Raw genomic sequence first — 24,301 nt, 5'->3', positions numbered from 1 at the left:
GCACCTTAATTTGTTTGCTGAAATACATACTTTTTAATGAAACTTTTGTCAAATACAACCACCGACTGTTTCCTCATATCGACTGACAGCGACTCGATGTAGTCGGAGGTACACTCGGCCCACAGTTGTCGCAACCCAACACCCCCAACATGTACATACAGTGCATTCGGAAAGTATTCAGACCACTTCCGTTTCCCCACATTTACGTGACAGCCTTATTCTAAAATGTATTAAATTATATTTTTTCCTCATCGATCTATACACAATACCCCATAATGACAAAACGAAAACAGGTTTTTAGACATTTTTGCAAATGTATTAAAAATAAAAACAGATACCTTATTTACATAAGTATTTAGACTCTTTGCTATGAGACTCGTTATTGAGCTCAGGTGCATCCTGTTTCCATTGATCATCCTTGAGATGTTTCTACTTGATTGGAGTCCACCTGATGTTTGACGACAAGCAGGTGTCCACACACTTTTGGCCATGTAGTGTATTTGTTTATGGTTGAGCAAAAGCTTTCAAGATTTCGGTTGATCCTCCTTACTGACCTATTATCGATTTCGCCATACATTTCTATGTCTCCATTGAAATATATGGATGGGAACAGCCCCCTTTGAACCAAGGTAAGGAGATTTCTATCACTCTGTAACTGTTTCCTGTTCCTCTCAACTGTTTATCTTGACTCATCATGAATGTTTTCACTTGAAGCTTCAGCTTATAAACAATGAACTAAAGTGAGAAGACACCAGACAACAATAACAAAAATCTATAGGAATTGAACAGTAAATATTGCACTCAAAAAGGTTTCAAAAAGATTATGTCTCCTCTCACTCTCTCGCTCTCTTGCTCCCTCTAATCCCTTCATAGAGATCATTGAACAGCCCAAGCAGAGGGGCATGAGGTTCAGGTACAAATGTGAGGGGCGCTCTGCGGGAAGCACCCCGGGAGAGAAGAGCAATGACACCACCAAGACACACCCCGTCATCAAGGTTAGGGCGCCCTTTAATGACATAACAGATAATTGGCACACTGAGCTTTTTACACTGTAACTGTGTATGAAGGGGCCATGCATCATTTGTACTGTAGCTAAAATGAGACTTTTAGAGACCTTCAAAACCATGGTTACTTTCACCATATATTCTGAGATGGTCGATGGGAAAACTATTAATGAAAGTAAGATTTGTTATGCAAATGAGTCGTTTTGTCTAGTTATAACCACGGTATAGCTGTCTAATTACTACTACACCATGCTTTACGACACTTGATTTATGGAGATCTGAAGGTGATAAGGAAGTGGTGGAGATTCTAAGGTGAGTGATGATACACATCCTGCTAACCTGGTTGGTCCCATGCAGGTGCACAACTACAATGGCCCCCTGCGTGTCCGCGTCTCCTTGGTGACCAAGAACCCACCTCACAAGCCCCACCCCCACGAACTGGTGGGGAAAGACTGCAAACATGGCTACTATGAGGCAGACCTGCAGGAGAGACGAGTACACAGGTTAGACGGAGGGTCTCTCTGTCTGTGTGTGTGTGTGTGTGTGTGTGTGTGTGTGTGTATGTGTTGGGCGCGCGTGTGTGTGTCTGCATGTGAGGGGAGGTGTGTGTGTGTGTGTGTATATGGATGTGTGATGAAATACAAAGTAACAAAATGTTTGTTTGATGCAGTGTGCACCTGCCAACATCTTGATAGAGGACATCTGTGGGAAGGCGTGGATGTGTGTGAGGACGTGTGTGTAGTCTTGGTTTTAAAGGCCAGAAGCAGAGGATGGTGGAATAAGCACCCTCTTGTGGTCGATAGCTAGAGTATCTCACTTTCACACACGTTCACTTTGACTCCTTGTCTTACTGTCTGCTCTCAGTTTTCAGAACCTGGGCATTCAGTGTGTGAAGAAAGAGGATGTGGCCGAGGCAGTTTCCTGTAGGCTGCAGACCCAAAACAACCCCTTCAACAGTGAGTACATGCAAACGCATATGCACTCCGTACGTGACAGTCCACTGTCATAACATTACGGCAGTTACATAAAGTAATTCACTCCTCCAATCTCATTTTCATGCTGTTTACCTGTTTACTTTTCATGTTTTGTCTTCCATTGACCGTAACTTAAAGGATACAGCCAATGCCAGATAGCCAATTCCAGATGCCACACCCATTGGATTTGTCTGATTGTGTTGTGTTTTGGTTGCAGTTCCTGAGGCGAACGTGTGGGAGGAGTTTGATCTAAATGCAGTGAGGCTGTGTTTCCAGGCCTTGATCACTCTGCCTAGCGGGGAACTCTTCGCTCTAGAGCCCATGGTGTCCCAGCCCATCTATGACAACAGTGAGTCTGCTATACACACACCCACATGTACGTACATACACATGTGAATGCGCACTCATGCGCACACACACACCCAATACATTATCTTGATACATGCTCTCCCCAAACACTCACTAAGTACAGACTGGCTCCTTCCTCTGTCACTGCTGTCCGTGCTGTTTCACTGTGGGGCAATTCCACGGTAACGGAATTGCTCCGAAACTGCGGTTCTTCACTTAAAATGTATGCCAAACAAAAACAACTGATTTAAAAGTTGAACAAACCATACAGCTCTGTACACAAGGACTACTTTTAATAATTTACATTGAACGTTTTTCAAAAACACATTTACTGGAAGAACTGTGCAGATGCAAAGTTTGGTAACAACATTTCAGGAAAATCTCCCTTCGTTCACTGTCACGTGTGCTCCCTCTCCGGCCTTCAGGTCACCAGGCTGCTCGTTATGGCGCACACCTGTCACCGTCGTTACACCGCATCTTCAGACTCACCTGGACTTCATCAACTCCCTGATTACCTTCCCTATATATGTCACTCCCTTTGTTTCCTTCCCCAGGCGTTGTTTCTGTTCCAGTGTCATGTCGGTGCGTTGTTTGTGTTTCTTGTTTTGTATTTAGTTGCGTTTATTTATTAAAACACTCACTTCCTGAACTTGCTTCCCGACTCTCAGCGTACTCGTTACAACCACGTTTTACAAAAACTCTAAAATATCTGCTTCGAAATGAAGATTCAAAGATGTCTGCAGAAGGAATGACATGGCACCTTGAGTTTGAAAAAACCTATTTTGGTTATTGAACTACAGTAAGTGAAGTGGATATACACCCGATAACAGAATTGCGGTAACGGAATTCCATCATGGGTCACTTGATCTGTACTACACAGAAATGCATAATTATGGATATGAATGTCATTCTCTTCATGGTGATGTATCCTAAATAGGTGCACAAATGAAGAAATATGCAATATCCTCCGCTGCATATTTGGGTATTATTCTACACACTTGCAATTGTTTTAATGAGCTCCTCCACCAAACAAGACATTTTGTTGGACCGGACTGAATTTGAGCCAATCATAGACGTCTATGTTTCAGATGTTGGGACATCAAAGTAGAGCTCAGTAGACTACAGAACAGTAGAGTAAAGTTCAGTACCAGAACTGGGGTATCTATAGTTTTAACTATGATTTGTGAAAAAGTAACTATTTTTCAGAGGGAACAAATAGTTACTTTCGAGATGATTACAACTATTCTTAAAAAAAAAAAATGTAAATACAGATCTGAGAAAGCAACTGCTTTTCAGAAACGTTTGGATTGGCTGCCTTCAAGTAACGGCAGGGGCTGCATCTGAAACTGCATGTTGAAGAATACATTTGAATGAAAGTATAAAAAACTAATTTTGCAACTGTAGAAAAAAAAACTGAAATATGACATTTACATAAGTATTCAGACCCTTTACTCAGTACTTTGTTGAAGCACCTTTGGCAGTGATTACGGCCTCGAGTCTTCTTGGGTAGGATGCTACAAGCTTGGCACACCTGTATTTTTGGGAGTTTCTCCCATTCCTCTCTGCAGATCTTCTCAAGCTCTGTCAGGTTGGATGGGAGCATTCCTGCACAGCTATTTTCAGGTCTCGATTGGGTTCAAGTCCGGGCTCTGGCTGGGCCACTCAAGGACATTCAGAGACTTGTCCCGATGCCACTCCTGCGTTGCTTTGGTTGTGTGCTTAGGGTTGTTGTCCTGTTGGAAGGTGAACCTTAGCGTCAGTCTGAGGTCCTGAGTGCTCTGGAGCAGGCTTTCATCAAGGATCTCTCTGTACTTTGCTCCGTTCATCTTTGCCTCGATCCTGACTAGTCTCCCAGTCCCTGCAGCTGAAAAACATCCCCAGAGCATGATGCTGCCACCACCATGCTTCACCGTAGGGATGGTGCCAGGTTTCCTCCAGACGTAACGCTTGGCATTCAGGCCAAAGAGTTCAATCTTGGTTTCATCAGACCAGAGAATCTTGTTTCTCATGGTCTGAGAGTCTTTAGATGCATTTTGGCAAACTTCAAGCGGGCTGTCATGTGCCTTTTACTGAGGAGTGGTTTCCGTCTGGCCACTCTACCATAAAGGCCTGATTGGTGGAGTGCTGCAGAGATGGTTGTCCTTCTGTAAGGTTCTCCCATCTCCACAGAGGAACTCTGGAGCTCTGTCAGACTGACCATTGGTCACCTCCCTGACAAAGGCCTTTCTCCCCCGATTGCTCAGTTTGAGCTGGCGGCCAGCTCTAGGAAGAGTCTTGGTGGTTCCAAACTTCTTCCATTTAAGAATGATGGAGGCCACTCTTGGGGACCTTCAATGCTGCAGAAATGTTTTGGTACCCTTCCCCAGATCTATGCATCGACACAATCCTGTCTCGGAGAGCTACAGACTATTCCTTCGACCTCATGACTTGTTTTTTGCTCGAACCTGCACTGTCAACTGTGGGACCTTATATAGACACGTGTGTGCCTTTTCAAATCATGTCCAATCAATTGAATTTACCACAGGTGGACTCCAAGTTATAGAAACATCTCAAGGATGATCAATGGAAACAGGATGCACCTGAGCTCAATTTCGAGTCCCATAGCAAAGGGTCTAAATACTAACGTAAATAAAGTATTTCTGTTTTTTAATAAATTTGCTAACCATTTCTAAAAAATTAGTTTTTTTCACTTTGTCATTTTTCGCTTTGGCCCTCATGTATTTAAATATAGGCTATATTAAGATTAATATCTAATAGCCCCACAAACGATGTGCTTATGATCATACTGTTTATTTAGACTAATTCAACTAACTGTTTTATAGTTTTTGTTTCTTCATCAAATATTTGGCAGCCATCAAATGTTTCAGTTTTTTTTCAAATAACATTTGTAATTAGCAAGCTTGCAATTTGTCGAGGAAAGACTTTTTCAAAAACGTTCAGAACAACAAACCGAGCGCGCGTTCTGATGACGTGCCATAGCTTCCTCCGAGGCAGCAAAACAATTGTATCACTCCTCTCCCAATTAATCTTCCAGCATTATTTTAAAAGTAGCTATTCTACCTTAGTAAACTACTTTACTAAATTACTTTAACCCTCATCCTCTCTGGAGGCAGAAGAGTAAGTATGCCTAACATGACATTCTGCCATAGTACCTTTTCCGGAGGCAGCAACATCTATAACATATCTTTATCTGAGATGCTACGTTCCCCGGAGGCAGCCATAAACAGTATACGCCGTTATGTCGTAGTACCTTCTCTAGAGGCAACATATTTATAATCGTACCTGCTCTGCACATCAGTCACAGTTCCTGCACTTGGGGTAGCAAGAACATTGCTTACTAACTTCAACCTTACGCCGGCAGAGGCAGTTAAGCCAACGGTATCACTCCTTCTGCCATAGCTTCCTCGAAGGCAGCAACAAAAAGTGTTTTATTCCTATCCCAATGGCTCTTCCTTTCAGGCAGCAAAATAAATAGCAGCAGTAACTTTACTAGACGACTATAACCTTATTATACTCCCTGGAGGCAGAAGAGTGAGTAGGCCTAACATGCCTTTCTGACATAGTATCTTCCCCGGAGGAGCACAGTTCTAATCATACCTTGTCTGCACATCTGATGTAGTTCCTGCCCCTGGGGTATTAAGCTCGAAGTACGCCTCCCACACATCAGGGCCATTTGAGCACTGCTCTGGATCGAAGCGTACTAGACCAACATCCAACTTGGATTGCATGGGGAAGGCACTGTTGTCTGAGGCTCCGCTTCTCCCTCACAACACATTCTCTATTATAATCATCGTTGTCTCACTCTCACTACCCTAACCCCGTTCTCTTATTGACTGAAAAGTCAATACACGAGTAGCACATTAACTCTGAATCTGTACACGGCTCTACATCTACACCAGGTGAACATGTAAATAGAGTACATCATCATTACTTTACAGAGTTTCAGTACTTAAAGGGATGCTGGTAGTTACGCATAGACTTCCAGCCATTGCGCTAATGCTAGTTAGCATTGGCCCGCGAAACTACCTTCCTTCATACTGGACACGGAGACATACAATTGCTATCCACAAGTTCATTTGTCTCTGGGGACGTAGATAAAGGGCCTCATTGCGAAGTATCCCTTTAAAGTGATGGTTCACTCCAATGTTTTTACTCCTCAAATGTTTTGTAATGTTGAGTCCACACCCCTCAGTTGAGTATAATAGATCCATTTATATGCCTCAATCGCAAATAATAATAAAAATAGACGGTGGCTGTCTTTTCCTTTCATATTGAAGGGTTGGTTGTTTAGCAACAAAATCAACACGTGCGCAACTGGGGCAAAACAGACAGGGTTGGCTTATATTGTTTATAACATGTAAACTATATTTAGTCTACAAATGTTTATTGAAAACATAAATACATTTGCACAATGAGCACTTGTCTCTCAAATACATCGTTACAGTTGTTGGTTAGTTAACTAGCAAATTTTTGGCATATTAGCATCGACATGAAATAAGTCAAAACACCTCAAAACAAGACATGGTATCAAGAACAAAATACAACTAGCTGAAACGAGCCCCCTGCGATTCCCCACATATTCGGCTCTATTTACGCTAAGATTTCGAATATGCTAATTAGTAGACATCATGCAAACTACAAATCCCTGCAAGCTCCTGCACGTCATCTCTAGCTGACAACTTTGCTAATAGGTATTGTGTCAATTTAAAACTTGCACAAGACAGTTCAAAGAATTGTCAATTTTAAAGAAATGTAGCCAATTTATTCATTACTATATTTAACTAACATTAGATAGTTAATCCAGAGATTCTTACCTTTGCCCTTCGATTCTGCAGTCTCATCCAGATCACCCTGGCATTTTGTAGTTGTTTATGATAGCCACATTAGCATTTTTTTGGGGGGGGGGGGGGAATATAGGCGAATATAGAGAGATTTACACAGTTATCAAAACGTCACGCTAGGGTAAGCCTACACAAGACACAGCCCTTATTTTAAGTGTTTCTAAAACCCCCTATTGGAAAAATTAACGGTAGAAAAACAATTGCAACCATTTCCCTGTTTGACCGCTAGGTTTTATGGGTATTATGAAAGGGAAAGGGGGATACCTAGTCAGTTGTCCTACTGAATGTATTCAACTGAAATGTGTCACTCTATTTACACATCTTTGAGATCTGAAAACATCGGACAAACATTTTGTAGTGAACTATCATTTTAAGAGGACTGCAGTGCAGATTAAAGGTGGTCTTTCTATGATTTTATTGTATTTTCTTTCTGCATTCCAGACCCCAGTAATTGTAACAAAATGAATGCCTGAAACAACGACAGAATTTACAGAAACCTCATACAGGTGACTATTTATTGCTGATAACATTGTTACATTTGATTCAGAGGATGTTATAATTATTGTAAGGGTGATTATTATCCTGTGGCTCCCAGGCTCCAGTGCTCCGATGTAGGTCTGTTCCAGTGCAGTTTGACAGGGCAGGTGTTTCTGATGGAGGGGGAGGTGCTGTACAAGACTGTCCAATGGGATGAGAGTCTCCTGCATTCTACAGGCCGGACTCATGCAGGAGCCCTGTTCAGATCCTCAGGGGTCTGTCCGTCAGCTACACCTCCCACACTGTGAGATTGCCTCTGGTGAGTTACACACCACTTGAACTATCATAAAAAATAATCAATACAATGGCTAAATGACACCTAGTGTTTTGTTGATATATGTGTTTTGCTGGAGATGGTCTTGGTTCCCTGTCTGTGGCTTATGTGACTGGTGACAGTGTGGAGGTTTTATCGCCGCTGAGGGTGACTGACACACACACAGTGGTAAACACCAGCAACCTCTCCTTATGGGGCCTTGTCAGAAAGTACATACGGGAAGCCCTGCTCTCAATCAAGGGGCAGGTGTTGCCTTTCCATCACTCCAATCAGTTCTCAATGTGATCGTCCTGCCATCAAATGTACCACTTGAACAGGTAAAAAATCCCTTCTGATGGTTTGGTAACTCTGTTTTTCTATTACAGGCAGCCAGATGTACATTGAGTTTTCAGTGTGAGTACCCTCATTGATAATCACTTCTTATTCTGTTGCAGGCGAAACGGCAACAGACAGGGAACACTTACGTATAGGTCTGTTCGGACTGCATTCTCACTCGAGGGGAAACATACAGTCTGAAGACTGAAGAAGATAACCTCTAAGGTAGACTCTGACAGGTGTTGCATGCTAATAATGTCACATCTTGATCATAGTAACAGCTGTACGCTGATGCTACGTACTGGATATTCCATGACAATACTTACCTCATGTTAAGTACACTTATCTAAATGGTCACTCATTCTGTAAGGTGGGTAGATATCGTTGCGCAGCTATGGAAGATGGCTAAATAGTCCAGTTCAAATCAGCTGCATCTATTACCTGTCTCTATGTAGTCTCTATAGACAGACAGGTTGCCTCACACGATGTACCAATGTTCCAACATACACGTCTCTACAAGTACCTGCGTTAATTGGGACAGAGAGGAGGGGTCGGAAATGGGATGTGCGTTATTGCCTTATCCGGTGACGTCACCGCCATATCTGCTTGTTACCCTAGCTTAAACATCCCCGCCAGACACAAAGTACTAGCTAGCTAGCAAGATGGAGAACGCAGAGGTTATTTTTAATGAGTGCAACTGTCAAATTTACGTAATCTACCTTCACTAAAACCACTGCAAAGGTTTTTCCCGCAAACTTTGGTTTTGAATCGCAATGTTCTGGCATGTCTGCTTTCAGGGTACAGAAAGAGTATGATTTTTCAGGCTTGGCCCTCCTACCCAAACTCGTGATTTGGTGGGAGAGTTGTCTGTCTAAAGAGGACCCTCCCCTTTCAAAATGTCTAAGAGAATCATACATCCTCCCCTGGGATTTCCAAGACTGGTCACTGGGCAAAATTACATCAAATTAGTATTATGACACTGTATGCAGTAGGCTAGATGTTAGCAAGAGAGCTTCTTAAATTGATGGCAAGTTTTTCTAAATTATCTCGCAAACTAAACCAATAAGCATTTGTCTAATGATCTAGACTAGCGGTAGACTGATTCCAAGTTCAAGACGTTCCAATGCTGCAGCACATTTTGCGGTTTTGTGTAGCACATACAGAGCGATATATGGACGTTTACAAAATGTGAAAAGGCATTCTGTGGGGTGGGGAAAATAGGATGCTAAGCTGCTGCCTTTATGTAATTTGATCTAGTTGACATTATTTTTCTCTATTGTTTGTATTTCAGTTGCAGAATGTATTGCAGAAAATACAATTTGGTGAAGAATCTACTAACCATTTCACTTTATTTTTCAGCATGTTCTATATGACTGCCACTACGGTCCAAACTACCATCCAACCTTTTCAGGTGTTCCTGGATGCAGATACAAAGGATATGGAGCTAAGGCTTCTGAAAAGAAGGCCTGATAGAGAGGTGTGGACGAAGGTGAGGACGGGGCTTGTCCGTCTGCCAGGTAAAACCTTTAAGTTAGTCTGTAAACAAGGTGTATCCAAATCATGCCACTGTTTGCCAGGGACTCCCTCTGCCCCAGGTCTATAGCCAACCTTGTTTAGAGGGGAAGGATGAAACCCAGCAGGATTACGGACTTCAAGGATGGACCTCTTGTATTTTTGAAGGGAGTCCGTAAATCCATCCAACCACCATTCCCATCCTGGTGTGGGCTTACGGCCATTCAAAATGACAATCGGAATAGAATATTACTGACTGTGGGGTATACTAATGTAGTGGAATATTACCATATAAAGCAAGACAAGAATACATTGTCATTTCAGGTGATGATATACGTGAAAAATACAGTACTCACCTTGGTGACAGATATCTTAATGTTATGGACAGTTTTACCAAGTATAACTTGTCATTTTAATTTTCAATACATCTTTGGAACAGGAAGGATATTGTTGTTTATAAATGTAGCAGATTCTATATCATGTTAGTAGTATCAGGAATCAAGATAAGACCCAGATGCAGACTGTTGAAGTAACAATGTTTATTGTAGCAACAGGGGCAGGCAAAGACAGGTCAAGGCAGGCAGGGGTCGATAATCCAGGGTATGGCAAAGGTACAGGACGGGTCAGGGACAGGGACAGGCAGAGAAGTCAGGCGGGCAGGTACATAGTCAGGACAGGCAAAGGTCAAAAACCAGGAGGACGAGAAAAACAACGAGAAAAACAGAGACTGGGGAAAAAACAGGAGTTGACAGGAAAACCGCTGGTACGCTTGACAAACAAGACGAACCGGCAACAAACAGAGAACACAGGTATAAATACACAGGGGATAATTGGGAAGATGGGCGACACCTGGAGGGGAGTGGAGACAATCACAAGGACGGGTGAAACAGATCAGGGCGTGACAAGTAGTTTTGAGTCAATATCTAAAATTTCTGTACATCACTTTTTCAGTTATGCTCATTCACAGTGTGGTTTGCTTTTAGACCAGTGTGATATTATTTCATTTCAGCTGCAGTTCATTTCCCATAATAAATTAAGACGTTTAAAACCTAACTGGGTCGTTCCACGAAATGAGTGCCTTTTACGTCCCTTTGATATTTTAAGTAGAAATTGTGTGCAAATAATGGATTTTAAAAGCCTGTTATATAAAATGAAGTGCCCTTTAATATAGACCACATGTAAAATTCAATACGTCCGTTTTTTTTAAATAAAAATAAATGGAATCGAGCTATGCACAGGCAAAATCCTAGAGGAAAACCTGGTTCAGTCTGCTTTCCAACAGACACTGGGAGACAAATTCACCTTTCAGCAGGACAATAACCTAACCAAGACACGATGCCCAGGTAGGTGTAAACATCCTGCTTGAAAGACAGCTGGCACTTGACCCCCGTGGCCCGGATGACTGCGTCCAGCCTCATCACCTCGTTTTTTTGTCTGTGAAGTCCTTATTATAGGAACAGGTGACGTGCTTGCTGTCAGACTTGGGGTCACACGGGCTCACCTTGGTCAGGGAGATCTTCCCTTCCATGGCTGCTCTGGCCACACACTCCCAGGCATGGTCCACCTTGAAGCCTGAGTCCAGGTGCATCAGTCACTTCCCGGTGAGCACCCTGTGGTTCAGTGCCAGTTCCTTCACAATCTGGAAGGTGACAGGTCTCCCGCTGTCCAACAGCCTCTCCCAGCTCTCCTGTAGTCCAGTGATGTCCCCAGTGGCAGGACAGTGGTCCAGGCCCAACACAGCAATCCGCCCCACAGGGCCCTTACCGCCCTCCTCGTCCCCGAAGCGGCCCACCTGGGATGGCCTGTTGGTCTCCAGCCAGCCGTCAAACTCAGCTCTGGGTGTTTTGCGGGAGTCGAATACGATCCAGGGGTCCATGTCTGCAGCCATGGCCACTGCTGCATAGCTCTCGGTGGAGAGTGGCTCTTTGTTCTCCACCTCTGTCCCCTCCCCTGTGACATCTTCCTCCACCTGAACCTCCTCCATGTTGGAATCTCAACAAGGGGTTCCTGGGGTGGGTTCTCAGCAATGGTCAAACGGATGCAGAATTTCCCTGTTGATAAGCATAAAGTTAGTTTGAGTAGGAAAAGTTTTAAAACCCTGTTCACAAGAACTGCCTTGCAGTCAGTCATTCCCAAGCATGCATGCAATGAGTTCATGCAACCAAAGATAGAAGCTGATATGCCCTAGATTTTTTTGCCAGCTAGCTAGCTCGACGTTGGCATGACAATTATGTTGTTTAGAATTTGCGTGGTATTTATATTGTATACTGAACAAAAATATAAATGCAACATGCAACAATTTCAAAAGATTTTACTGAGTTACAGTTCATATAAGGAAATCAGTCAATTGAAATAAATAAATGAGGCCGTAATCTAGGCCCCCATGAGTGGTCCTGGGAGGGCATAGGCCTATCACTTGAGAGCCAGGCCGACCCACTGTTGAGCCAGGCCCAGCCAATCAGAATGAGCTTTTCCCCTCGAAAGGAATTTATTAGACAGAAATAGTCCTCAGCACCGCCTCAGACGATCCGGCAGGTGAAGAAGCCGGATATGTAGGTCCTGGGCTGGCATGGTTACACTTGGTTGTGAGGTCGGTTAGACGTACAGCCAAATTCTCAAAAAACGACATTTGATGGCGGCTTATTGTAGAGAAATTAACATTAAATTACCCGAAAACAGCTCTAGTGGACATTCCTGCAGTCATCATTCCAACTGCACGCTACCTCAAAACTTGAGACATCTGTGGCATTGTGTTCTTTGACAAAACTGCACATTTTAGAGTGGCTGTTTATTGTCCCCAGCACAAGGTTCACCTGTGTAATGATTATGCCTTTTAATCAGTTTCTTGATATGCCACACCTGTCAGGTGGGTGGATTATCTAGACAAAGGAGAAATTGTCACTAACAGTGATGTAACAAATTTGTGCACAACATTTGAGAGAAATAAGCTTTCCCTTATAAAAAAAGAAGTAAAAGTGCAGTAACTGCCGTCGACTGTTATTTTGGACGCAGTATTTGTAGCATCCTGCAGTTATACTGCATTCTAACTACAGTTACGCTACAGTGTACTGCAGTTATACTACAATCTTTTTTCGTAAGGGTTTTGTGTGTATGGCAATTTCTGGGATCTTTTATTTCAGCTCATGAAATACGGGACCAACAATTGACATGTTGCGTTTATATTTGTTCAGTATACTTGCATGAACATATAACAATTTATAGTAACTATAATAATGAAATGTTTCCTGTACCGAGAGGTTTTAAGTGCCAGCTACCAAGTCTAGGAGGTAGCTGGCAGCCTAGCATTGTTTCTGCTCAAGCCTCCATCATGATTTAAATGTCGCTAGCAAAACTTTATTGAAACACCCCGTGTGCGAACTAGCTTAGCTATAGTAGCTTGGCTAACGTTATCTAGTAGAAAACGAGCAAAGTAAAAGTTGGGTGATAGGCTTTTAACTGTTTGTCACGTTGAGCCTGCAATGTTGGATTTTACCTCAACGCGACAGTACTTTGATAATGCAACAATCTGTGTTTGTTTATTATTTCACATTCGAGTGCTGTCTATTTGACCAGAGTGCATGCTAGAAGAATACGACGGAACGTGAGACCCTGCGGAACATCTCGAGAAGGCTACGTGCTAGGCTAGCTAGCTACCTACCCATTTGGGTGCGGGTTGGAGGGACATATAATAACAAAATATTGAAGATTGTTTTAAGTTAAACAGTTTATAAAATAATGCCCAGCAAAAAGAAGAAATATAATGCGAGATTCCCTCCGGTAAGTAGTTAAGCTTTGCTTGCTAAGCTGATAGCTAATTAGCTAACTAAGTTAATGATCTAAATCTGTGGAACGCTAGCTAGCTTGCTAACTTTAGATCAACAGTGTACCCATTAATATGATTTGTTCTAGGTATGTTGCTAGCTAGTTAGCAGACAAGAAGATAAAGCTAGTTAGTTGGATAACGTTGTAGTTAGCTAGATCTGTAGATACGCATTGTTATCTAACTAATGGTAACGTTAGCTACCTAAGCTAGCCAGCCAGCCACTTCGGAGGGTGGCTATTAAAAAGGCATTGCTAGCTTAGTTTGTTCATTGTTGTTAAGTTTGCCAGCTGTACTAACTGATAGACGAGATTTAGTTATTGACCTAAACAAGTATTATCTAGCCTGTTAGCTAGGCCTGCTAGGGGTTTGTATCATTCAGAATAAGTGAGACATGATCGGGAAAATTGGAGGATGTGGCTAGCGTTGTAAATGCTTGCCAGATACTTGCATAAATTGTCAACAAACCAAGCCGCCTAGGAATGTCATGATACACTACATGACCAAAAGTATGTGGACACCTGCTCGTCAAACATCTGATTCCAAAATCATGGTCATTAATATGGAGTTGGTCCCCCCCTTTGCTGCTATAACAGCCTCCACTCTTCTTGGAAGGCTTTCCACTAGATGTTGGAATATTGCTGTGGGGACTTGCTTCCATTCAGCCACGAGCATTAGTGAGGTTGGGCGATTAGGCCTGGCTCGCAGTCGGCGTTCCAATTCATCCCAAAGATGTTCGATGGGGTTGAGGTCAGGGCTCTGCAGGCCAGTCAAGTTCTTCCACACCGATCAACAAACCATTTCTGTATGGACCTCGCTTTGTGCACGGGGGCATTGTCATGCTGAAACAGGAAAGGGCCTTCCCCAAACTGTTACCACAAAGTTGGAAGCACAGAATTGTCTAGAATGTCATTGTATGCTGTAGCGCTAAGATATCCCTTCACTGAAACGAAGGCTGCGTTGTTCGAACCATGAAAAATAGCCCCAGACCATTATTCCTCCTCTACCAAACTTTACAGTTAGCACTATGCATTGGGTCAGATAGCGTTCTCCTGGCGTCCTCCAAACCCAGATTTGTCCGTCGGACTGCAAGATAGTGAAGCGTGATTCATCACTCCAGAGAACGTGTTTCCACTGCTCCAGAGTCCAATGGCGGCGAGCTTTACACCACTCCAGCCAACACTTGGCATTGCGCATGGTGATTTTAGGCTTGTGTGCGGTTGCTTGGCCATGGAAACCGATTTCATGAAGCTCCCGACTAACAGTTCTTGTGCTGACGTTGCTTCCAGAGGCAGTTTGGAACTCTGTAGTGAGTGTTGCAACCGAGGACAGACAATTTTTACGCGCTAGAGCACTCAATGGTCCCGTTCTGTGAGATTGTGTGGCCTACCACTTCGCGGCTGAGCCGTTGTTGCTCCTAGACGTTTTCAATTCACAATAACCGCACTTACAGTTGACTGGAGCAGCTCTAGCAGGCCAGAAATTTGACAAATGGACTTGTTGGAAAGGTGGCTGAAATAGCCAAATCCATTAATTAGAAGGGGTGTCCACACACACGCATATATATATATACTGCTCAAAAAAATAAAGGGAACACTAAAATAACACATCCTAGATCTGAATGAATGAAATAATCTTATTAAATACTTTTTTCTTTACATAGATGAATGTGCTGACAGCAAAATAACACAAAAATAATCAATGGAAATCCAATTTATCAACCCATGGAGGTCTGGATTTGGAGTCACACTCAAAATTAAAGTGGAAACCCACACTACAGGCTGATCCAACTTTGATGTAATGTCCTTAAAACAAGTCAAAATGAGGCTCAGTAGTGTGTGTGGCCTCCACGTGCCTGTATGACCTCCCTACAACGCCTGGGCATGCTCCTGATGAGGTGACGGATGGTCTCCTGAGGGATCTCCTCCCAGACCTGGACTAAAGCATCCGCCAACTCCTGGACAGTCTGTGGTGCAACGTGGCGTTGGTGGATGGAGCGAGACATGATGTCCCAGATGTGCTCAATTGGATTCAGGTCTGGGGAACGGGCGGGCCAGTCCATAGCATCAATGCCTTCCTCTTGCAGGAACTGCTGACACACTCCAGCCACATGAGGTCTAGCATTGTCTTGCATTAGGAGGAACCCAGGGCCAACCGCACCAGCATATGGTCTCACAAGGGGTCTGAGGATATCATCTCGGTACCTAATGGCAGTCAGGCTACCTCTGGCGAGCACATGGAGGGCTGTGCGGCCCCCCAAAGAAATGCCACACCATGACTGACCCACCGCCAAACCGGTCATGCTGGAGGATGTTGCAGGCAGCAGAACGTTCTCCACGGCATCTCCAGACTCTGTCACGTGCTCAGTGTGAACCTGCTTTCATCTGTGAAGAGCACAGGACGCCAGTGGCAAATTTGGTCAATCTTGGTGTTCTCTGGCAAATGCCAAACGTCCTGTACGGTGTTGGGCTGTAAGCACAACCCCCACCTGTGGATGTCGGGCCCTCATACCACCCTCGTGGAGTCTGTTTCTGACCGTTTGAGCAGACACATGCACATTTGTGGCCTGTTGGAGGTCATTTTGCAGGGCTCTGGCAGTGCTCCTCCTTGCACAAAGGCGGAGGTAGCGGTCCTGCTGCTGGGTTGTTGCCCTCCTACGGCCTCCTCCACATCTCCTGATGTACTGGCCTGTCTCCTGGTAGCGCCTCCATGCTCTGGACACTACGCTGACAGACACAGCAAACCTTCTTGCCACAGCTCGCATTGATGTGCCATCCTGGATGAGCTGCACTACCTGAGCCACTTGTGTGGGTTGTAGACTCCGCCTCATGCTACCACTAGAGTGAAAGCACCGCCAGCATTAAAAAGTGACCAAAACATCAGCCAGGAAGCATAGGAACTGAGAAGTGGTCTGTGGTCCCCACCTGCAGAACCAGTCCTTTATTGGGGGTGTCTTGCTAATTGCCTATAATTTCCACCTGTTGTCTATTCCATTTGCACAACAGCATGTGACATTTATTGTCAATCAGTGTTGCTTCCTAAGTGGACAGTTAGATTTCACAGAAGTGTGATTGACTTGGAGTTACATTGTGTTGTTTCAGTGTTCCCTTTATTTTTTTGAGCAGTATATAATCATCACCATAACAAACAACTATCTCCCAGTGCGAGTGTGATTATATATATATATATTTTTTTGCTACCTACCGAGGTCATCACTTCTGCGCGGTACCTAAATCCTCAGATGCAAACGGATGGGAATAGACCCAGTTGAAATTTCTGTTTATAGCCTAGTTAATTTGTCATCTAAATATGGTCAATGTGCTGGGCGTGTGTGGTTGGTTGCTGAATTAGTAACTCGGCAATTATGCAGATACTCTAATGGTAGTAATCTTCAAAGCGCGCTCTCACTGACCTCTTCCCATTGTGATTACAGGCCAGGATTAAGAAGATTATGCAGACTGATGAAGAGATAGGCAAAGTGGCTGCCGCCGTTCCTGTCATCATATGTATCCGTTCTTCTCACCTGAAAGCTTCATCTGTATTTCATTGCAAGTTCACATTAACTGCATTTAAAAACATGTTTTTTTGCCAATGACAATATGGAGATTATAGGGTTAATTGTTTGTTGTGCAGTTTGAATGAAAAGTCATATGACTCACTGTTTTGACTTTTGAGGGGGTCGTGTGCCTAGTAAGAGTCTAGCAATCACTCTTGAGTAGTTGTGAAATGTCTAACTATTCAGTTATTGAAGCCCAAAAAAACCCACCTTGGTCCTGTGTGGCTAGTGTCTACTTCCCCTTAACTCAACCACCAGCACGAGCTCTGGAGCTGTTCCTGGAGTCTCTCCTGACGAAAGCCTGTCAAGTCACCCAGTCCCGGAACGCAAAAACAATGACGACGTCACACTTGTAAGTCATGTATTCAGATATCGGTGTTGGTCATAAAAGTCAGTAGGGCTACAGATTGTAATGTTCAGCGTTCTTGCCTATCGGTGCTTTTTGAAGCGATGGGAAAGTATTGTCTTTTTAAACAATGTGTGTGTCTTGGTAGAAAACAGTGCATTGAGCTGGAGCAGCAGTTTGACTTCCTGAAGGACCTGGTAGCGGCAGTGCCGGACATGCAGGGCGAGGGAGAGGACAACCACGCAGAGGGAGGGGAAAAGGTTGCACGCAGGTAACGGACCCTGAATGATATCGACTGTTGACTTGGATAGGATATTACTGATGGTCCACAAAAGCTTTGTGTGTTGGAAAATGTGTGAATTATGCAATCTTGACTTTGTACTTGGTGTCCTCCAGAGGTCGAAAGCCGGGGTCAGGCCGCAAGAACGGAGGAGTTGGCTGCAAGGGCAAGGACAAGAAGCTATCAGGCACAGAGTCAGAGCAAGAGGTGGGTGTTGGCCTTAAATTTAGCAGCCACAAAGCATAAGTTTAGCTTAGATAACAGTAATGTTTTATAGAGGGGAATGTTAGTTCGTTTGGATTGGTGGCCAATTGAAGTTATCAGGTGTGATTGGAGGGGGGGCCTTGAGAGGGTAGAGGTTAATTTAGCTTTTTGTTGCCATGGGAACAGGATGACTCTGAGGACAGCGAGACAGAAGAGGATGAGGAAGACGGGTCTCAGTCGAGCACAAACCTGCAGCCACAATCCCGATTCCACAGGTAATAAAGATGGACGCGCGCGCACACACGGTTAACCACCACGCAACTGTACTCTTTGCTACTGTGCTTTCCTGGGTCGTATTCAGGCATTACCTTTCCATTTCACACAGTTTCAAAACATTTTCTTAACTGAACATGACCCTTTTGTGTGCGGGTACTATTACTAAGGTGTTGTCCCCCTCTTCTGCCCTGTGCCACAGCCCAGACACCATGCCACCCCAGTACCTCCACATGGGCACCGCACAAGGGGGCCTGGCCATGCCCCTGGGCTCCTTTGCCCCCCACCCCTCGCTGATGGGCACCGCACCCCCGCCTCCCCCCTCCATGCCGCACAAAGACGAAGACGATGATGACGAAGACTATGACTCTTAGCTCCCCCCCCCCCCCCGCTCTTTCACCTTTAATTTTCTCTTAAGTTCTTCTCCTCTGTGGCTGCATTGAGAGAGAGGTGAGTCCGGGCAGATGGCCACATGCAGCCCGTTGTTAAGGAAAAGCCTCCAACAACTGGCAGTAAGGTCTGTAGACATGACAGCCGGCACCACTGAAGACGAGTAATCGGTTGTATATTGTGTTTAATTATTTGTTATTTTATTGTAGAGAAAAAAAATGAACCAGGTTGTTTTATAAAAGACAGGTGGTTGTTCTATTTGGACTAAAAATGGCAGTTGATGTTCTGAAAGGCCCCCAGCCCAAGTACCGGTTTGATTAAGTCCCCCATTGTAGTTTGCACTTTGGTTATTCTCTCCTCTCTCTCTGTTTTCTGCATACGTCATTGGTGTTCAACGGACATATCACTCCAGTTCCATGTTCACTTCTTCAACGGCTGCTCTGGTTCAGTTGAGATGATCAAACTGTAATGCCTGTGCAGCCTACGTAGCCTCATAGAATACTGTACACACAGACACCTTCTCGGGATGAAGTCGGAGCAGCGGTTGGTCGTATTTTGAAAGGGATCAGCACTTTCCTATAGCAAAGGGAGACGAGATGATTGTCTGTGAGGATTATGAATTTGGCAGAGCGGTTAGATCTTGGTCTTGCTTTCAGAGTTGGTCGTTATTGCACGTGGCTATTCCAATCGTTAGGGTACGGGTAAGGAGATGTGTTTTACTGTAGGTTATGAGTTCTTCTCAATGTGACTTCAGAGTTGAGGATTTCCCCCTTTTTAATGCAACTTTTTATGACGATAATTGATCCTCGTGAAGACCTTGGCCGTTAGCTTACGTCAACCATATTCACATGTCATTATGCTAATGATTACAACTCCAATTGGTTGTTTTTGTTGTTTTGAAATATGAGTGACAAGTCACTGCTTTTGAGGTAAAATATGTTGTTTTGTACCCCCCCTCAGCCCAACTATCTCCTTCTTGAAGACAGATATTTATGTGCTGGCTATTCTTATCTGAAATGTACTATGATACTCCTCCTGGACCATAACTTTGTTTTTAAAGTTGTTAAACCTCTCACCTTTTCTTCTCACCTATAATTTGTTTTCAAAAATATATCGTACCCTCCCCCCACTTGGAATAAAATTCTCCTTTGTGTTGTATTTTTCTTTTTCTCTCTTTTAGATTGTTTTAATGTACAAATTGAAACGCAGAGAAGGATAGGGCTCCCGTTTCTTGTTATGAAATGTTTAAAGGTAGGCTGTTGAACTTGACGCTGTATGTACAATTTTAACATTCTTTTTATTTTGTATGGGTGAAATAAAGTTCAGATTTCAATAAAACACTGCCCAACATGTTTTTTTTCTTTTACATCAAACGGCATGAGATATTTTACCAAGCGTATCTGTGAAATTACAAGCCACAATGCCATAAGCTATTTGTTGTTGAGTCCATTGAAACTGGCAATGAACTTCATTCCATTGGCACCGAAGCGAAACATTGCACAAGGCTTCACCTTACGACTACACAGTAGTGTAACACATCCTTTGTGTTCAACCCAAACCCATCCTACATTCTCTTGACTTCCCATTCCCATATGGAGAATCTACATTTCTCTCTAAGCCACCTTCATATCTCCTCCAAATACTTCCTGTCTCAGACTCCAGGTATGGACAATAGAAATGGCTGACCATGCATTAGTACTCCTACAAAATGTGTATAAACTTTTAACAATGGATGTTTGTCACCACAGCTGATGTGAGTTGTCCCCTGTCAAGGCCATGTCGTTATCAACAGAGTAGGCAATGTGATTGAAGTGCAAGCCAGCACAGGTCTGTTCTGTGGGAGCGATTCCAAGGGAGAGGAGATTGATTCGATTAGAAACACCGAACAAAGAAAATACTCTTTCTGAAAAGGCAGTTAATTTTTCGTTCTCCGTGTGCACTGTGAACCCACACCCTTCCCTCCCTCCCCTCTGAGTTTGGTTTCATATTGGAAATGTAGCAGCAGGCCTGGCTCGGCCACCAGGCCACAAAAACAACTGCCTTCTTCCTGCACAAGTGATGAGTCAGCGCTGGGTAGCAGGGGGTGGGGGTGTTTAGCTGGGGTTATGGGTGGGGATTTACTTTCGGGGGCGGCGAAGCAACAAAGGCCTGCCATGGGGCAGGGGAGCCATCAAAGGCCTCAGAAGGAAGCACACTGTTTCCACACAGCAGCACAGGGCAAAGGTGCCCTAGGTGGCAAAGTTTCAGGTTTCGTCTGTCTCAGACCCAAATAGCACCATATGTTTTATGTTTATTCAATAGAAGCCCCTCTTCAGGAAACGGCTACACTAAAGTGATGACAAGTGTTTTATGTACACTTTTGCATATGACACTGTGCATCATCAATCTCATTAGTATTGGAGACTATGTAACCTATTATAGGCCTTATTACCTAAATTATATTTATATCTTGACATTTGCACGTTGGACCAGTAACTTGCCCCAAGGCAACATACAACCCAATCAAATTGTGACACTTGGTCTATAACAATTAACGGCCTAATATCACGATCATTCTTCTGCGCGCCAAATACGAGTGTATTTATTTCTCACACAGATATTCCAGTGAACTTCAAATATAGAAAACGGGAATTAATCCGCATATTACTGCTACCTCCACCAGAACGCGAGTTGCGTTGTTTCTGTCACCTGGGGCGTATTCATTCCGCCGATTCTGTTTTAAAACGTTTCTTAAATGTAAGCAAACGAAAAGAAATGGGGAGTGACCTAACTGAATTTGTCCAAAATAAACTCTGGGTTTAGTTGCAAAACGGAAGTACTGTTTGGTCTAATGGATAGTTCGTTTTGCATGGCCCCGTACCCCGGGTGAGTGGAGATAATATTTAAGGACCAATGGAATGGTCAAAAATCTACTGACTCCGCCCAGGGGCACCGGACCATGAAACACGAAATCGCCCAATGAGTACACCCTGATGCTTTCTTTTCCTGCTGGGAAAAAAAAGTTACTAAACCACACCCTCTTCTCTGACTGTAGGCACAGATGTAGAGTGGTTCGAGAACGGAACGACGGCTAAAGGAAGTGGGGGACATGATAACAATAATGCATCTATCATGACGATTTTTGGACATCGATAATAACAACGAGCTTGTCGGAGCTTGGCACTAAAGTATCGTTACGCACGACGGACAATATATGATTTGTTTCCGGTGTGCGGTTCTCTTTAAAAAAGTAGACTCAGAAGCAGGATCGTACAGTTCTTCCTGTTGCCAACTCGGTGGATATAAAGTTCTTATGGAATATACCGACTTGTACAATTGACACACAGTCTATCACCATCGGGCGAGACAACAAATATGGATACAGTTGGGCAAACGAATGTGAGATTTGTTGACAGAACGCATAGAAGTTTCGTCCAGATACCGTTGGTCGTGCTGTGGGTTTAGGGCGAGTTGGTCAGCTTTGAAATTTGCGGTAAAGCACGGGGTTCGCCTGACTGAACGCTCCTTTCCTGCTATTCTTCTCGTCTTTTCAGCGCTTCCTGCTTATGATGGCCACGACACTTAATGGCTAAAAATACAGACGACTCTAAATGGACAACTAAATGGAGTTGAGCTCTTTTGTTGAGGTTATTGTTGTCCAATGTTCTGGATATTTTACAACCACCTGATGCTAATTTTAGTGACTGATCCATCCAGTTCCCTGCACAGTCTTGGTTTTGTTATAATGGAATAAGTTCCCCTTTATTTCTAATTTCAATCTCAGCACATACTCATGAGTTAATGTGACTGTGCGGTATAATAATAGAGTAATTAAGTGAGTTATGTGCTCAAACCACACATTGAAACACCACGTAAATTAAGTATAAACTTGCTTTATGGAGACAATTCTGCCATTTTACAAATTGGAACACTTGTCAGAACTGGTCATATCCATGGCCTTTGTTTGATCGTTGCCAGCTCCAATGGAAACATAAGCAGTCCATGTCGAGTCGCATGAGAGGTGCTTTTTATCCTGTTATCTTTGAACACTGTTGTGTTCCTGTTGGCCAGGCCTTTGAACACATTTCACTGGTCCCTGATGAACCAACTAGATACAGAGGAACGGGAGAGTGGCGCAATAAAGTACTCTATTGTACTTTATTTTAAAAATCTAACCCAGTGTCTGAACATTTGCTCATTGTGGCTCCATGGAGCCGCTGAAGAACATTTTTAGCCGCGGCCCACTGTCGAACTGGAAAGGTTTGGATCAATCGCAAAAAGGAAACTTCACCAATACTGTGTGGACGGCTTTATTCGACTATGAGGCGTCCGGTAAAGACGAGCTCACCCTCCACAAAGGTGACCTGGTGGAAGTTCTGTCGCTGGACTCTGAGATATCCGGTGATGAGGGCTGGTGGGCGGGCAAAGTCAACAACAAAGTGGGCATCTTTCCCTCAAACTATGTGTCCTTCAAGCCTCCTTCATATGGGAAACTGCAGGGCAGTGGAGTCGGGGAGCTTGGGCCGGCCGTGGTGGGGGAGTTCGAACCTGAGGCTGTGGATTTCAGGGAACTGAGCCTCGAGGAGGTCATTGGGGTGGGAGGCTTCGGCAAGGTGTATCGCGGTACATGGAGAGGTGGGCTGGTGGCCGTGAAGGCAGCCCGCCAGGATCCGGATGAGGACATCAGCGTGACGGCCCAGAACGTGCGCCAGGAGGCTCGGCTGTTTGCCATGCTCACTCACCCCAACATCATCGCTCTCAAAGGGGTTTGCTTACGGGAACCCAACTTGTGCCTCATCATGGAGTACGCATCAGGTGGCGCGCTGAGCCGAGCGTTGGCCGGGCGACGCATCCCGCCGCACGTCCTGGTCAACTGGGCGGTGCAGATCGCCAGGGGCATGCTCTACCTGCACACGGAGGCCATTGTTCCTGTCATCCACCGTGACCTTAAGTCTAACAACAGTAAGTCACTGCACTAGGCCCGTCTATGTCCAGAGTGTTTTTTAAACGTTTTTTTTACGATGCACAGTGGTTAGAACATTGTTATAGATAACACCTAGTGAGAGCCAAAAGGTCATATGCAGGTGAATTAGTTTGTCATGGAGCTAAGGAAATACCACTATCAAGTTCAGTTTCACCTGTTCACTTGGCTCTGAGTGAAATGGTGGTAGGCTACCTATTTGCTGGGGATCTTGACCTACAGGACTCAGGCAGGGGATTGTCAGGACATGTGCACTGCAGGCTAGGGTATATGCTGTATCACCACAAGATACACCACACTGTTTGCCTTTGACAAAGCTCAATTACCCCCCCCCCCCCCCCCCCCCTCAACTACAATATCGACTTTAATAGCTCACAATTTACAAGCGCAAACATCCCACCTTTTAGACAAATGCAATTTTACACCCACACACTAATGCTACACACACAACACAACTTCTGCTACCAGACTTTTATTACACTGCTCAATTTATACACTTGTCCTCCAATACACGTGCAAATATTGGACTATATATTGTGCCTTCCTGTTTTATACTTGCTCAAATGTATTATTCTATTCTACTGCCATTTACTTTAGGTTCATCTTATAATTTCTTATTGTTGTTTCATTGTCGAGAAGGAACCTGAACGTAAGCGTTTCGTTGGAC

General features: G+C 44.1%; 3 protein-coding genes and 1 pseudogene across 3 annotated transcripts in view; 3 read left to right on the top strand and 1 right to left on the bottom strand.

The window, feature by feature from the left end:
* The first annotated feature begins 848 nt into the window (after window positions 1-848).
* Window positions 849-9,810, top strand: LOC106577703 (transcription factor p65). The gene is made up of 8 exons (XM_082965090.1): window positions 849-995; window positions 1,362-1,507; window positions 1,869-1,960; window positions 2,196-2,327; window positions 7,609-7,673; window positions 7,763-8,295; window positions 8,413-8,518; window positions 9,653-9,810. Exons 1-5 carry the CDS (start codon window positions 903-905, stop codon window positions 7,638-7,640), a joined length of 495 nt encoding a protein of 164 aa, XP_082821216.1. The 5' UTR covers window positions 849-902; the 3' UTR covers window positions 7,641-7,673; window positions 7,763-8,295; window positions 8,413-8,518; window positions 9,653-9,810.
* A 558-nt stretch (window positions 9,811-10,368) lies between these two features.
* On the bottom strand, window positions 10,369-11,983 carry LOC106577541 (UPF0696 protein C11orf68 homolog pseudogene; annotated as a pseudogene).
* Window positions 11,984-13,477: 1,494 nt separating this feature from the next.
* drap1 (DR1-associated protein 1 (negative cofactor 2 alpha)) lies at window positions 13,478-20,012 on the top strand. The gene is made up of 7 exons (NM_001140209.1): window positions 13,478-13,582; window positions 17,059-17,131; window positions 17,440-17,533; window positions 17,676-17,798; window positions 17,924-18,014; window positions 18,198-18,286; window positions 18,487-20,012. The coding sequence occupies exons 1-7, from the start codon at window positions 13,541-13,543 to the stop codon at window positions 18,656-18,658; spliced, it is 684 nt and encodes a 227-aa protein (NP_001133681.1). The 5' UTR covers window positions 13,478-13,540; the 3' UTR covers window positions 18,659-20,012.
* Window positions 20,013-21,690: 1,678 nt separating this feature from the next.
* LOC106577540 (mitogen-activated protein kinase kinase kinase 11) overlaps window positions 21,691-24,301 on the top strand; it is a 38,077-nt gene continuing 35,466 nt past the window's right edge. Inside the window, exon 1 of the mRNA XM_014155656.3 lies at window positions 21,691-23,615. Coding sequence (XP_014011131.3) covers window positions 22,862-23,615 — 754 coding nt within the window. The 5' untranslated portion in view covers window positions 21,691-22,861. The remainder of the gene's footprint in view (window positions 23,616-24,301) is intronic.

This window comes from Salmo salar, chromosome 18 (assembly GCF_965601325.2).
Source record: "Salmo salar chromosome 18, fSalSal1, whole genome shotgun sequence".
NCBI lineage: Eukaryota > Metazoa > Chordata > Actinopteri > Salmoniformes > Salmonidae > Salmo > Salmo salar.
Note: the sequence above shows the minus strand (reverse complement) of the source record. Positions and strands in the feature narration are given on the sequence as shown.

Coding starts and splice junctions, on each gene's coding strand:
- LOC106577703 (XM_082965090.1), top strand. CDS start 903: ATGAGGTTCAGGTACAAATGTGAGGGGCGCTCTGCGGGAAGCACCCCG. Junction 996..1,361: donor AGACACACCCCGTCATCAAG/GTTAGGGCGCCC, acceptor GGTCCCATGCAG/GTGCACAACTACAATGGCCC. Junction 1,961..2,195: donor CCAAAACAACCCCTTCAACA/GTGAGTACATGC, acceptor TTTTGGTTGCAG/TTCCTGAGGCGAACGTGTGG.
- drap1 (NM_001140209.1), top strand. CDS start 13,541: ATGCCCAGCAAAAAGAAGAAATATAATGCGAGATTCCCTCCG. Junction 13,583..17,058: donor ATAATGCGAGATTCCCTCCG/GTAAGTAGTTAA, acceptor TTGTGATTACAG/GCCAGGATTAAGAAGATTAT. Junction 18,015..18,197: donor GCACAGAGTCAGAGCAAGAG/GTGGGTGTTGGC, acceptor CCATGGGAACAG/GATGACTCTGAGGACAGCGA.